We start from the raw sequence: 14,830 nt of genomic DNA, 5'->3' as shown, positions 1-14,830 counted from the left end.
ATTGAGACAAAAATCATAACGCAATGAATTTTCTTCTGACTTAAGATAATAGGACTCAAAGTCCTATTAAAAGTGAATTTACAAACATTCTTTCCCTTCTCCTACTCAAGTGGATGATTTCAAAGTCTCATATGGTTGTTTAGAAAAGCTGGGCTTTATTTGGGAAGTGCAGAATTGAGCTACCGGGAAGAATGGTCTTTTGCGGGGCGGGGCTGTCTGTCATACTAGAGGTAAAGGTTTAAAGCTTGCAAAGTATGCAGGAGGCTCGTAAAAGAGAAGCGATCAGCAATAAAATATTCATTTGTCAGTTGACGGTCTCCTCTGGCCTCTGCTGAGATGAGTATATTTTGCCAACAACAAAAGATAGGGCTCAATCGAATAATTAATTATCTCCTGACTTATTAAGCATTTGAATAGAAGAAATCAATTTCTGGGATATGAGAAGAGTTACAAGAGATTTGCTGAAGATGAAAGGACAGTTGAGAGAAAAGTGAAAAGACACAAAAAAGGAAAATAAAGACTATAAAACTACTGATAAAAGCAGAAAGATGCCATTTGAAGAGTGCGTTGATCTGCTCTAACTAAATTAAAACAGAATCAAAGCCTTTACCTCCTACAGCTCCCCAGACCCCTCCTCCTTTGCTCCAGGCATCAGATTTCCTGTTTTTGCGGTGGAGCTCCTCTGGGGCTGAAGTACCATTTGCCTAGAAACCCCTCTGGGGATGTCAGGCAGAACGGTTAAGTTACTTAATTTTTCTAGATTCTAGGTTCACCCACCCCTTGTTTAGGTTGGAAGCTTGCTGTGGCCCAAGGCCTCCAAAGAGATTCATCAAGCCAGAATGAAAACAAAACCCAGCCAGTAGATGTAGACTGGTTTATGTGGTTTTATGTGGCTTTAAGGAACAGTTCAAACCCCAGTGCTCACTTTTCTGAGGGCTACTTCCCCACCCAAGTCTCTGGGGCAAGCATCCTGAGATAAGTGGGCTACACTCTCCCATTCCCTAAACTTTTTGGTAAAATTGCATCCTGAACTGGGGCTAATAACTCTATTTCCTTTCTCCCTGCCCCCAACCCTTGGAATGCTTTGTCTCATCCAGTTGTCTCCATCTGCCTCCTGTGAATACTCCCTGCTTCCCTGCCCACTCAGAAACCTAGAACCATACACTGGACTGGCATGAAGGTAAAGGCAGAAACTTAAGGTCTTGGTACCCGGTGCTCACCACATTGGGTTGGGAGAGAAAGGTGTAGGATGATACCTCTTTTCTCTTCCCCATGTCTCCTGCCATGCCCCAAAAACTCAGACACAGTCACATTTACTCACACTCATACGCACAATCATATACACATAGCAGTGAAGAGAAGAGGGATAGGGAGGAAGGGAAATTTGCACCAACCAGCTCATGAATGCAACTTGAAAGATTTCAAACGGCAAAAGGCAAAAGGCAAAAAACAAAACAAAAAAAACCCCCAAACACAATAAAACCCACACACATATAAATTAAAAAATGAAGAAATACGTGCCCCTCCCCACAGTCTCTTTTCATCCAGTGACTGGCTTAGCCCCTCCACAAAACCCAGAAGCTTCCTAATCCCTCTATCCAACTGAAGCTTTTACAGGGCCTGGGTCTTCAGTTCAACAGGCTCTCCTGTGCCTTCTGGTTGTCCTTTGGAGTCACTGGGCCTGGTACCCTTGAGAATAGACAGTCTTTCAGAAACACTCTTGAGTCGGGGGAAGAGGAGAAAGTCATAGAGGAGACTGCCCAGGCCCCCTCCAAGGATCGGGCCCACCCAATATACCTGTAGGAAGAGGAAAGGAATAATCAGGCTTGTAAAAGGGACCAAGAGCAAGACAGGTCTCTTCCATACTCCATCGGTAGAAAACAGACATCCTGCACTTGGCACATACAATTGGGCACTATTTAAGCAGAAATCAGTGTTTGTTTCTTTTAAATATCTAGAATGTTCCAGTGCCTGGACCTCAAAATTCATTATTTCTTTTCTGACTTATCAAATTATTCCTTTATCCCACGCCTTCTTAGGTATGTTCTATTTGTTGTTACCAGTTTGCATTACTTTATATATTGCTTTGAAAAAAATTTATTCGTTGTGATAAAGTACACATAACATAAAATTTACCATCTTAACCATTTCTAAGTGTGCAGTTCAATAGTGTCAAATATACCAGTATTCGCATTGTTGTGCAACAAATTTCCAGGACTTTTTCATTTTGCAAAACTGAAATTCCATACCCATTAAACAACAACTCCCAATTTTCCCCTCTCCCAAGCCCCTGTCAACTACCATTTGGCTTTATTTCAATGAATTTGACTACTCTAGATACTGCATCTGAGTGGAATTATACAGCATTTGTCTTTTTGTGACTGGCTTATTTTATTAAGCATAATGTCCTCAAGGTTCATCCATGTTGCAGCACATCAGAATTTCCTCCTTTTTAAAGCTGAACATTATTTCATTGTATGTATATACTCAATTTTGTTTATTCATTCCTCTGTGAGGAACACTGGGGTTGCTTCCACCTTTTGGCTACTGTGAATAATGCGGCCATGAAAGTGCGTATACAGCTCTGAAAATGGTTTTGAATTATTTTTATGCTTGTCTGACATATGGCCAAACAACACAGCCAATTTATTATTGTTTTTGTTTTTTAAGGAGGGCGCCGCTCACAGTGGCCTATGTGGGGATTGAACCGGCAACCTTGGTGTTATCAGTACCACACTCTAACCAACTCAACTAACCAGCTGCCCCAACACAGCCAGTTTTTATGGAGAACTTATTCCACACCCAATTCTGTGCTAAATATTTCACACGTACAACTTTGACACTTCTCATAACACCTCATTTTATAGTAAGGAACCTGAGGCTCAGCATGATTGAGTTCTTTGCCACGGTCACACATGAGGCTAGTAAAGTGCTAGAACTGGGATAAGACCCAGGGCCCTTTGTGCTCATACACATCCTGACCTCTGAGAGTAGAAATTTTTGTCTTCCTGTTCACTTGTCTGTCCTTACAGTGCTAGTTTTAGAATCCAGTGGATATTTAGTAAAATTCCCTGACTATCCAGCAAAGGAACAATATGAGCTAGAGCTTCTCTTTATAGCAAAATAATTAATCCTGCTCACACAAGCAGGCCAAAGTCTGTGACAGCCCACTTAACTGAATGCTGGTAGAGCAGTCAACACATCCAGATGGAAAGCAGGAACCAAACCTGGAACCTGCATCCACACCCATCCAGGAGGGCTTCAGGATCTTGCCCCTCTCCCCTAACTTACCCAGTGGTTGGTGAAGTTTCTGGTGAGAATGGCAGGAGCAAAGGAGCGGGCAGGGTTCATGCCTGCACCAGTATAATACATCTGCAAAAGACACAGTTGTAACTGAGATACTCTACCCCAGCTTGTCTCCCCACAACCCACATGCCCCTTAGGGCTGGCACCTTGCCTCCAGCCAGCAGCAAGTAGGGAAGGACACCGTATGGGGGTCCCACAATGGAGGGAAGGCAGTGATGCCCCATTGGGGACAGACTACGGATCCACAGGCAAAGCCCACATCTACCCATAATGCATGCATTTCCACCTTGGGTTCAAGAAGGACTAGATACAGCGGTCATAAAACAGAGGAATAAGCAGGGTTGATTCCTCTGTGCTGACTGATACAGAGGGAGGTGGGTAATGTTCATGTTTGACAGTCAGGTGGGCGAGAAGAGCCCTTGAAAGTCAGGAAAGGTTTGGGGGCCCTGGAATCCTTAAATGAGAAGTTGCTCCTCTCTCCTGCTTACCCCAAAGAGGTGCCCCAGGGTGAGGGAGAAGCCAACGGCCAGGGCCACGGAGCCCAAGCGGCCATTCCGCCTCTCGTCGTATGTCGCAAAGATGCAGAGCACGAACTGGAGTGTCAGGAAGGTCTCCACTGTGGTGGCCTGGCTCACACTCACCCCAGGGTGCAACTGGGCAAAGGAAGAAGAAGGGAGGCAGCTCATTAGGAAACCTCAAGTCTTCCCAGGCAGGATCCCGTCTTTATAGCATCAATTCCTGGAGAGGAAGAATAATACAACCCCCTTCGTAGTAACTGTATTTGTTTCTTAATTTCTCCTAATAGTATTCCTTCATGTTGGAAATAATTGCACCCACTTATTCGGATGCAGAAACTGAGGCCCCGTAAGGTAAAATACCTGCAAGGAGTTGGAAGGAAAGCTGGGACTGGAACTCAGTTTTCCTGATTCTCAGTCCTGTGGTTTGGAGGCCTTCCCCATCCCTCCAAACAACCTGTTGATCCTCCTCACCCTGAAACACACACACACACACACACACACACACACACACCCTGTCCCAGACCCCTGCGGTATTGATCCACCTGTACCAGGCAGGGAGTCAGGGAACCAGGCCCCCTCAGCCTGACTCAGCCAACGATTACCGTGTTAAGTGCTAGGTTTCCTCGCACAGCAGGCGGAGTAACACTATACAGCACGGCAGCCCCAGCCACAGCTCCCAGGAGTTGGGCTGCCATATAGCAGAAGGCACGGAGCAGGGACATCTGGGAGCCCACCAGGAAGGCAAATGTGACTGCAGGGTTGACATGGGCTCCACTGATGTGGCCCACAGCCTGCACGAGCGTAGCCAGGGCCAGGCCAAAGGCCAGAGCCACCTGTAGGACATGCAGGGATCCAGGGGTCCAGCGCAGTGAGGCCCCCAGTCCTAAGAAGACATAGAAGAGGGTGGCGAAGAACTCAGCAAATATGGCCCTCCAGAAGGAGGCTGACCGCAGTTCCCACATGGCAGGGGGGTGGGCACAATGCCTGGGTCCCTGAAACCCCCCTGGCCTGATCTGGGTAGACAGTCCCCTTTATAGAGGACAATTAATCCCTGGGAGGGGCAGGCTGAGGTGGCGGGCCCAGCCTCTTAACCCCTTCACGGCTGCAGAGGGCTGGGCCCACTCTCATGCATCTGATAAAGCTGCAGGATTTCCCCCTACCTCCTCAACTGGGAGACAAGTAGAGCCCTGGGTGTAAACGTGGGGGTAGTGTCAGGGCTGGAGAGACTCTGAAAGGAAGGGACCAGGAACAGGGGCCTGAAAAAGTTGCCTTTCTTTTCACGTCAAAGTTGGAGTTCATGGTCCTGATTGACATCTATATAAGAATATTCTACAACACTGCTTGGAAGGTCATTCACGCTGAGTTTACTTCATGGAGTATGAGAGGGTGCTCCTGGGGGCCTTCAGCCTCCTCTGAGCCGGCCAGGGGTAAGGGTGGGGGTGGGGGTCAGGAATGGGGTCCAGCAGGGATGTTGGATAACTGAAGAGAATTCTTTAGTCCTCTGGGATTAGAGGGCCTTCTCCCATTGGCTGGTTTGGGCTGGAATCTGTGGACCCTGCAGCTCTGGGACAAGAATAGTTCTGCTGTGTCTGGCTGTCTCTGAGGCTGGGTTCCCTACCCCCAACCCATGCCAGTACCTCCCTTTCCAAACTCTTAGCCTTGCCTTTTAATCCACAGATACAGATGGGGGAAAGAAGCTATCTTCTATGTACAGGCTGGGGTGGGGTTGGAGGGCTGGGGAGAGAAAGGGGGTTAGTTAAATCTCTGGACCAGCTTGTACCTCATCTTCTCTGACTCACAAGGTCCTAGCAGGAAGTACTGAAAGAAAGGAAACTAAGTTATGGCTCTGAAGCAATGGGAGGGTCTAATGCCTCCTAATATGGCTGTGCTCAGCACACTGAAGTCCTAAACCTTGATCCCTAGGGAAAGGTCAGGGTGGGGGTGTCTAGGGAAGCAGGCTGGTCAAGGAGAGAGAAAAGGACAAGATGGTGAAGGAAAGCTTGGGAACAGAGGTTCAGCTGTGCTCAGGCTTGGTGAGGGACTTAGAACTTAGAGGTGGGGGCTATGTGGTGATGGGCTATGTGGGGATGGCACACACTAGTAGGCTGCACTATCCCCATATCAGGGCAAGTTATAAAGGCCACAAGCTTTTCCTGTAAAGCACAGGATGAGAACAAAAATTTGAAGGATGGGCCTGCAATTTTGGTGCTCAGCATCGGTCCCATCCTGTACACCTGTGGGGAGAGAGGAAGAACGCAGATCAGAGCCTATGCTTCTCTCCTCTTCCAATATCCAGTTTGGGGACGGATAGGAAGTTACAGAGACGGTGGAGGGCCCATCTACCTCATCCACGTGCAGGAAAAGTTGCTGAGAACAGGTCAGAGGGCACCCAAAGGGACTATAGCTCCCAATTGCATGGAAGTAGAACAGTCCATCAGAAGTCCTTAGAAACTCTTGCATTCTAGAAGCCCCACCAATCTCCTGACTTTAGGCACCGTAACCCTTGCTGCATCTCATCCAGTGATGCTTATAGGTCCCAGTCACCACTGCACCAGGGAGTGTGCAGGGTTCAGAAAAGGACCTCTAGACAAGAGAGAGGGTACATCATGGTGTTAAGAGCAGAGGCTTTGGCAATAGATACTTTGGTTCGGATGTGGATGAGGATACAAAGGGATAAAACTAGTTATGACTGACTGCTGGTGCGAATATAAATTGGGATAATCACTTTGGAACACAGCATAGCACCATCTTATAAAGATAAACACATACTTTCTGACCAAGGAATTTCACTCCTCACTTATGTACCCAAGAGAAAGTTCTCTATTCTTCCACCAGGAGACATGTACAGGGATGTTTAGAGCAACACTGTTCACAATAGCAAAAACTTGAAGCAACCCAAATGCCCATTGATGGGAGAATGGATGAATAAAAACAATGGTGTGTTCACACAATAGAAAATTATTCAGCTGTCAAAATGAGTGAACCACCACAATGACATTTAATAATAGGGATGAATCTTAGCAATAAAATAGCAAGGGGAAAAGAATCCCAGAAGACTATACATGGCATGATAACCTTTTTATTAGTTTAAAAAAAATCTACAATGAAAATATGCTTTTCAGAATATTATAGATGAAATGAAATTACACAAAAAAGAAAACAAAGCATGATGAACACAGGATTCAGGATGGGTTAGGGGAGGCAAGGGGGTGGAGTGGGATATTTATGAATGTATGTTTAGATTTCTGTGACTGTTAAGGTTCTAGTTTTTCTCTTAGGTGGATGGTTAATCATTACTATCTAAAAAAAATCCAAGTAAGAGGATACACACACAGGCAAGCAAGAGGGGAACGTCATGAACAGAGTACTGTTCTGTGCATTCGAGAGCTATAAGGAACAGCAGCAACAGAAGTCCTGGCTTTACCGCTTTCTAGGTAGGGAAGTTATCCTCACTAGATATAAACTCCAGGAAGGCAGGGATATGTCTGATTTGTTCACCACAGCAAACCCCATGCTTGACACTCAGTAGGCAGTAAATAAATATTTGTCGAATAAATTAATGTAAGCTGTCTAAGTCTGTTTCCTCAGGATTAAATAAGATAACGTAGGTAAAGGCCTTGTAGAGTGTCTGGCACAGAATAAAGCACTTAATAAACAGCCATTCGATGAGGGTTTTTTCACAGGAAGGGATTATCCCTAACCACCAACCCTACCGTCTCTTATAATAAGGGACAGAGGGCCAACAGCAGATAATTTGGTGCTCTTGTAGACACCAAATAAAAGGGTTAGATTTCTTCATTTGAAGCTACCAACCTCTCTCCTTTCTTACTCATTAACTTTGAAAAGACCCCTTGGAGAACTGAACGCCAGCCCACTTCCTTTCATACCAGCCTGTCTACTTAGGGGAATGCCAAACTTTCAAACTAGAAATGAGCTCTCCAGAGCCGGCAAGGGGGCTCAGGTGGTTGGAGCGCCCTGCTCCTAACACCAAGGTTGCCAGTTCTATTCCCACTGCCATGAGCCACCAGCTAGACTGAGAAACAACGGCTTGAACCAGAGTTGGGGGGGCAGGCGGAAGAAGGGGGGAAAAAAGAGCTCTCAAAAACTCACTAGAGTTCTTGCATTTATTTATATGTAGCTAGCATACTTAATGTTTTCTATTAGCCTAGACTTTTTAAAGAAAATACCCACAAAATGCTGTGTTTCTCTTGAGGAGTAGAACCCAGCCTTCCCCAAACCCCCTACTTGGTATACATGGGGTTCTTACCGATGACAGTGCTCCAGAAGTCACTGAAAGACCCACCACCAGGCTGCCTGGCCTCCTGGCCTCCCGTCGCTGCTGGTGAGCCACAGTAAACGTGGTGAGTACAGTACCAGCTGGAGAGTGGAGAAAAACTCCATGCCTGGCTTAGGTGACTCCTTTTGCTCACCTAGAGGAGACTGGAGACGCTAGGAGAAGGGGTGGGAGAACATATATCTCCCTCTCCCTGCCTCAAGGTCCCACAATCTAACCACCAAAGATGCTTTGAGGAAAGGGTCTGCACCAAGTCACCCAATTTTCTGAGTGGTTAAGCCTAACTCATTGGTCTACTTGCAATACATTGAAGGTGGCTTAATGAGAGGATGCATAGAGCAAAGGTGCCTGCTCTGTTGTTCCTTCCTTAAAGTCGTATCAGCCATCCACCTTCATTACCTCCCTAGTGTCACCTACTCAGGGAGGGGAGCTGCTGCTAGTCTGGTTGACCAGCTAGGCTGCAGCTGTCTGGGGCAGTGCCAGGTAGAAAAGGACTGAGGCCAGATGGCTGCTGTGCTCTAGGCCAAGACATAGGACCCCCCCTTGGAAAGATTCAAGCCAGTGGGCATAGAACAGTGCTAGAGTCAGCGCTGGATTTGTCTGGATCCCACTGACTTCATCAAAAACCTGTGCCAGCCTCACCACCACCAGCTCTCCAGATAAGAGGTGAAGGACTATGCTTGGCATGGAGCTACCACTGGGCATGAGGCCCCAAGGACTCTTTCTACAAAGATCAATGTACCCAGGCCTTCAGCCAGCACCTCTCTCCAAAACCACCATCTCTGCAGGTCCTAGGGGAAAGGGGAAGGGAAGGCAGAATCAGGTTGTCTGTCTGGGCTGGCAGTGTCTGCTCCACTCTTCTCCTCACTGGTCTCCTACCTCTCTCCTCCTTATCCCTTCTCTGTTCCCTTCCCTCGTGATGAACTTTCCCAAACAGGCCTCTGCCTCTTCATTCTACAAGCACCTGATATGAGAGGAAGGAAGGACTAAAGGACAGAATAAGGGAGTGGTCACAGAGTAAGCCCCCATTTGGCTGGACCGGGATTACACAGGGGAGAAGAGGAAAGGTCTTGGTTCAACAGAAGAAAGATAAGAGTCTATGGAAAAAGATGGTGGTTTCTCCTCTTTGCGGGAATCTCATCTCCCAGATCACCATTTTGTCAGCCTGGTCCAGAGTCTCTTGGGTGTCCTGCTCCAATCTGGAGACTGCTTTTCGAGGTCTAGGAGAGTGGAGTTGGGAGATGAGGTGCCTTCCCAGGAGAAAGAGGCAGCCAGACAGATGAGCACGCCTCTCTTGTGATCAGGGCACAAACACTGTCTCCTTCCTTCCGCCAGTAGAGACGTACCTCATCTCCCAGCCTGCCACCTTTACACCCCGTCAGTGCCATCCCCAAGGGAGCACATTTGTACTCTCACCATTCCCACATCTACGCATCCACTCTCCCCAGCCTTGGCCCTTCTCTCTCCTGCCAAACTCTTACTTCCTCTTTAGCCTCTTACTTCCTCTTTAGCCTTACTTCCTCTTTAGCTCAGATTCACTGAGTGAGGGGCAGGAGCTTCCCCTGGCTTTGGTCACTCAGAGGCACTCACAGTGACGGTAGGGTCCATCCTTCCACTCCCTAATCATCTTCATGAACTTGGGTTTCAGGAGCCAGAGAGGTAAAGAGGAAAGCTCAAGGGAGGATCTGAAAGACAAGAATTCCAGGGAAGCAAGATAAGGACATCCTCATCCCTCATCAGAAACAGAGCAAACCAGTGAGAAGGTACCAATGCTGAACTGGCAACTGGGCCATTGGAATCTACAAAGGGAAGTGCCTTTGAGGAATTGTCAGGGGATTCTTGGGGTCAGTATTCCTGGGATCATCCAGAACATACCCCAATTCATCTTGGTCTCCCCTTCTGGTTAGCTTGTCCCCCCACCCCCCCTTTTTTTTTTTTTGGTATTACTCTACTCCATTCTTGTATTTGGGGTTCTTTTCAGGGGTTGCAAAAAGTGTTTCTCTCTAAATTCTCCACTTTTCTCTCTTCTGGCCTTAAGCAAACATATCAACATTTTTAAAGTTTTTTCCAGTAGGAGCTATGAAAATGGAGAAAATGGATTTGCAAAATAATAAACTTGGAGTAGTTACAAAGTTAATTTAAGTCTATGGCTTATAGTACTAATCATCCTGGAGCCTCGTCGACCTCTACCCTGACTGAGGTATCTCTCAATCACTAACGACCAGCCTTTCGTTTATATTCCTTGGGCTAGGGGTCCTAAGTTGTCTGCCGCCTTCAATAAAGAAGGGCCCATTTCTTAGTCCCAGAGAGGTGCGTAGGGAGCAGGATCCGTACTACTAGGGAGCAAGTGAGTCTATAAAGCTCAGGGAATCTTCAGGCAGAGCGATTTGTCTTGCTTCATTTCTCCACAGTGGGTCCCATGTGATTACTATAACCACCTCTGAGGTTGTCCGGGGCAGACTCCTCACCTTTCTAAAGCAATTTCCTAGCTAGCCCACATCATCAGGACTTAAAGAATAACCCAGGAGGCTTGAGTTCCATAAAAATATCTACCTTGCCGATTTTACAGGACCGTAGGAAGACCAAATAAGACATGCCCAAGCAATATATACATTTAAACTTAGCTGCCCTAAATCAAAATATAAATGAACTGATTCATGAATTAATCAGATATAAACATAATTTATGATGATCAAATATTGAACATCCTCTCAAGCAATTACAATATGGTTGAGTAGAGGTATGGTCCAGAGGGGCCGGGTGACCGTCCATTTCTGCTTCTATCACGTGAAATCTCTATCCCAGCCCCAGACTCAGAAAGCCAGGTCAGCATGTAACCCAGTTCCATTGTGTAGACAGTTTCAGTAGGACAAAGCCCTCAGCATAGCACAAGCCAGCCTAGCAGCCCCTTTGGCTAGCTCCGGAGGGCCCCCCTTCTCTCTCTTTCTCTGGTTATGCTTTGCTGACTGCTGACTCCTGGCAAAGTCCAGAACAATCACCAAGCTCTGAGTGCATCATCCTTCTCGCATCCATAGCTAAAGGCTCCAATTAGCACTTGGATCAGGCCAGGGCCCCCACAATATTAGAAATGGGGGAATCCAAGGAACAGAATAAAAATAGACTGGCCCATCCTATTCTTGCCTCCTTCTCCCCTTCCTTTCCTATGGAGTCAGATACAACCCCAAGCCAGGCAGACCAATGCCCACTGTGGGTCAAGTCGTATACTAAACACTTTATATGTGTTATCTAAGGTACTGGTATTCCCTAGGATTGTAGTTCCAGTTTACTCCCACTAACTCTAGTTTACACTCTCTTCTTGAATGACTTCACCTATGTTCACCTCTCCCTTGAAATTTATATCCATATATCTACAGGACATTTTCACCTGGGTGGCCAACAGACACCTCAATTTCAACCTGCCCCAAACTGAACTATATAATTATCTTCCCCCATCTAAACACGCTTTTCCTTCTGTATCCCCTAAGTCAGAAACCTATGAATCAGCTTTTCTTGCCCCATCCTCACTCCCATCTAACCAGTCACTAAAGCTCCAACAATTCTACCTGTTAGATAGCTGAGCCCACACCATGTCTCATCTGAGAACTCTAGCGGCCTTGGATCCTGTTTGACCCTGTTTCTAGTCTCATCCCTTTCAATTCATTCTCCATGCTGTTGCCAGCTTTATCTTCATAAAAATACCATAATTTGTCATTTCCGCGTGATCCCTCCAACAGCTCCTGAATGCCTGAATTCTTACCATGGCACACACAACTCCTCATAATCCAGTCTCAACATTTCCATCGGCTCTCCTTATCTCCCCAGCACGAGACTCTGGCAATATTGTGCTTCTTGTGGTTCTTCAAGCACCCCACTCCGTTTCATAATGCAGTGCTTTAGCCTAAGCTGTCCCCTGTACCTTGAATGTCTTTCCCCTTTTTGTCTGTCAAGTAAAATTCTCTATCACTTCCTATTATTCCGCATGGAAATATTAAGAATTTAATTACTTGTTCATTAGCAACGAGGCAGATAAATTATCTGAATGACGAATTTATCAGATGGATGGATAGTCAGTCTGTAAAAGTGAAATAATGCAAGAGATGACAGGCCAGAAACTATTTGCTTCACCTCTCACAACCAGGATGGAACCAAAGGAGAAATACAACAGAAACACAATCCTGGAACTTTCCTCTCATTACAAAATGCAAAGTACTGACGGGGCAGGACTTTTCTGAAGTAAATCTCTCCTTCATCCCTTTGCTCCTAAGGCTTAAAAGGAATCATCTCTCTTCTCCCGTATTAAGCCCCATAAAAAGGCTGGGTCAGGCTGACCCCTGGTGGAAGGAATGAGCCATGGCATGCCAAGAACGTAGGCACAAAACTCTTTATACTCATTCATTTCTTCATTCAAAAACAATGAACAGGCCTGCCCCGTGGCTCAGGCGGTTAGCGCTCCATGCTACTAACTCCAAAGGCTGGTGGTGGTTCGATTCCTACATGGGCCAGTGGGCTCTCAACCACAAGGTTGCCAGTTTGATCCTCAAGTCCCGCAAGGGATGGTGGGCAGCGCCCCCTGCAACTAAGATTGAACACGGCACCTTGAGCTGAGCTGCCCCTGAGCTCCTGGATGGCCCAGTTGGTTGGAGGGCGTCCTCTCAACCACAGGGTTGCCAGTTCAACTCCCGCCCCCTGCAACTAGCAACGGGACCTGGAGCTGAGCTGCGCCCTCCACAAACTAAGACTGAAAGGACAACAACTTGAAGCTGAACGGCACCCTCCACAACCAAAACAACTTGACTGGGAAAAAAGTCCTGGAAGTACACACTGTTACCCAATAAAATCCTGTTCCCCTTTAAAAAAAAAAAAAAAGAAGTGAGGTGGAAACAAATTCCTTAAAAAAAAAAAGATGTGGTAACTTGTCATAGAACATAAAAGTATCTTGCAAAATTTAAAAACAAAAAAACAATAAACATTTACTCTGTACTAATGGGAATACTGAGGTCCTGAGGCACAGAGAACAAAGGACTTAATCCCCATTCTTAAGAATTCACAATCTAATGGATGAGACAGGTAGTTACTTCCTCTTTAAATGTTCCCTTGGCAACACTAGGGAGGAGACCACTTAGAAGGCCAACGCAGTACTCCACCGTAGAAATAATATGATAGGGATTCACAATCAGATATGTGAGATGAGGGAGACAAAGAAATCAAGGATTTCCAGATTTCTGGCCTGGGCAACTGGTTGGTAATGGGTTGTAGTTCACCAAGTCAGGGAATCTAGGAAGAGGAAGTTTGTGTAGGAAGACAGTTAGCTTTAGACACATTAAATTTGAGATGACTGGGAGACATCCAGGTAGAAATACCCAACAGGCTGTTGGACACGCAGATCTGGAACTCAAGAAAGAAGGAAGTGTGGGGTAGAGATTTTGAGAGTCCTTCTTCAGTAGGTGATAGGAGACTCCAGCGTAGACAGGATACTCAAGAGAAAGTATGTATATTGAGGGAGAAGACTTTAGGTGAGATCTTGAACGAGCTGGGGTTCCTTAACCACTTTTGCTTTTCAAGCCATAGCTATGGCTTCTGGGAATTCTCTTCCTAACTACTAAATCTCTCCTCATATATTACTAAATAGACGCTTCTCTTTTGCTTACTGAGCATCCTGTAATCACTTCCATCATTTCACTTAGTGCATCCTATTGCAGCTGCCAATATTTTCATCTACACGTATCTCCCCACTAGACTGTAGATCTTTGAGAGGGATTGTGTTTTGTGAGAAAAAGAAAGAAGGTAGGCAGCAGTCATAGGTTAAGCCTTATGACCATCCCTTAGAATTTGATGTAGGCACATTAAGAAATTTAAGTAGCGCAGTGGCATGATCAGATTTGTGATTTAGAAATATCACTCTAACTGTAATGTGGACATTAGATTAAAGCAGAGAGATAGAAGGCTGGGAGACCAGCTTAGAAACTGCCCCATTAAAAAGAGAAAGCCCCAGTTGAGGTCAAGGATGACAGTGGCCTGAACTAGCACCATCCATCTCCACAAGAATGGTGGTTGGAACGCTGGGTTTGGGGGAGAATTTTTGGTTATTTTTTTTAGACTCTTAAGGACCTAAAGTCGCCTTTTTTGGGGGGACAGGAGCATGGAGATGTGATGTTGATGTTGGGCTGGCCAGCAGAGCCTTAAGTACACAGATTGAAAATTTAGAAAGCAGGGATATCGCCTCAAGCGACAATGTTAAATGTAGGCCCTCCATAATCAAATACCTCATACCTGTTCCACTCTTGAACCAAAACCGATACTTTCGGTTAAGCTGGATAAACCGAATATTGAGTTAAAGCCTCCATTCTCAGCACTGAAAATACAAAACCAACATTTACAGTATTTATGTATTTAATATTTATTAAAACACTACCACTTACCCATTGATTGCTATTTGTCAAGCTGTATTCTAGGCTATTCTCTCATTTAATTTTTACCATGGTCTGATGGCTATGTATTTTTCTGTTTTACAAATGAAAACACTAAAGCTCAGAGAAGTTAAGTGATTTGTCCAAAGCCACACAGCGGAGCCGGGGTCGAATCCGATTACTTTTTAATTCTAAAATCACTTCCAAGCATCTTGCTACACCATCTCTCTAAAGGTCCTATATAGTTAAAATGTGAGCAGCATTCCGCTCCGCAGAAAAACGGTATAAACTGTACCAGCCGCGCG

The 14,830-nt window shown here is 45.8% G+C and overlaps 1 protein-coding gene across 1 annotated transcript; it reads right to left on the bottom strand.

Moving 5' to 3' along the window:
• Positions 1 to 4: 4 nt before the first annotated feature.
• On the bottom strand, positions 5 to 5,004 carry MIP (major intrinsic protein of lens fiber). Its single transcript, XM_019742313.2, has 4 exons — positions 4,427 to 5,004; positions 3,795 to 3,959; positions 3,292 to 3,372; positions 5 to 1,797 (listed from the first exon to the last, which is right to left on the bottom strand). Exons 1-4 carry the CDS (start codon positions 4,784 to 4,786, stop codon positions 1,612 to 1,614), a joined length of 792 nt encoding a protein of 263 aa, XP_019597872.2. The 5' UTR covers positions 4,787 to 5,004; the 3' UTR covers positions 5 to 1,611.
• Between the last annotated feature and the right edge of the window lie 9,826 nt (positions 5,005 to 14,830).

The sequence above is a fragment of the Rhinolophus sinicus genome, linkage group LG02, assembly GCF_036562045.2.
Source record: "Rhinolophus sinicus isolate RSC01 linkage group LG02, ASM3656204v1, whole genome shotgun sequence".
Lineage (NCBI taxonomy): Eukaryota > Metazoa > Chordata > Mammalia > Chiroptera > Rhinolophidae > Rhinolophus > Rhinolophus sinicus.
Note: the sequence above shows the minus strand (reverse complement) of the source record. Positions and strands in the feature narration are given on the sequence as shown.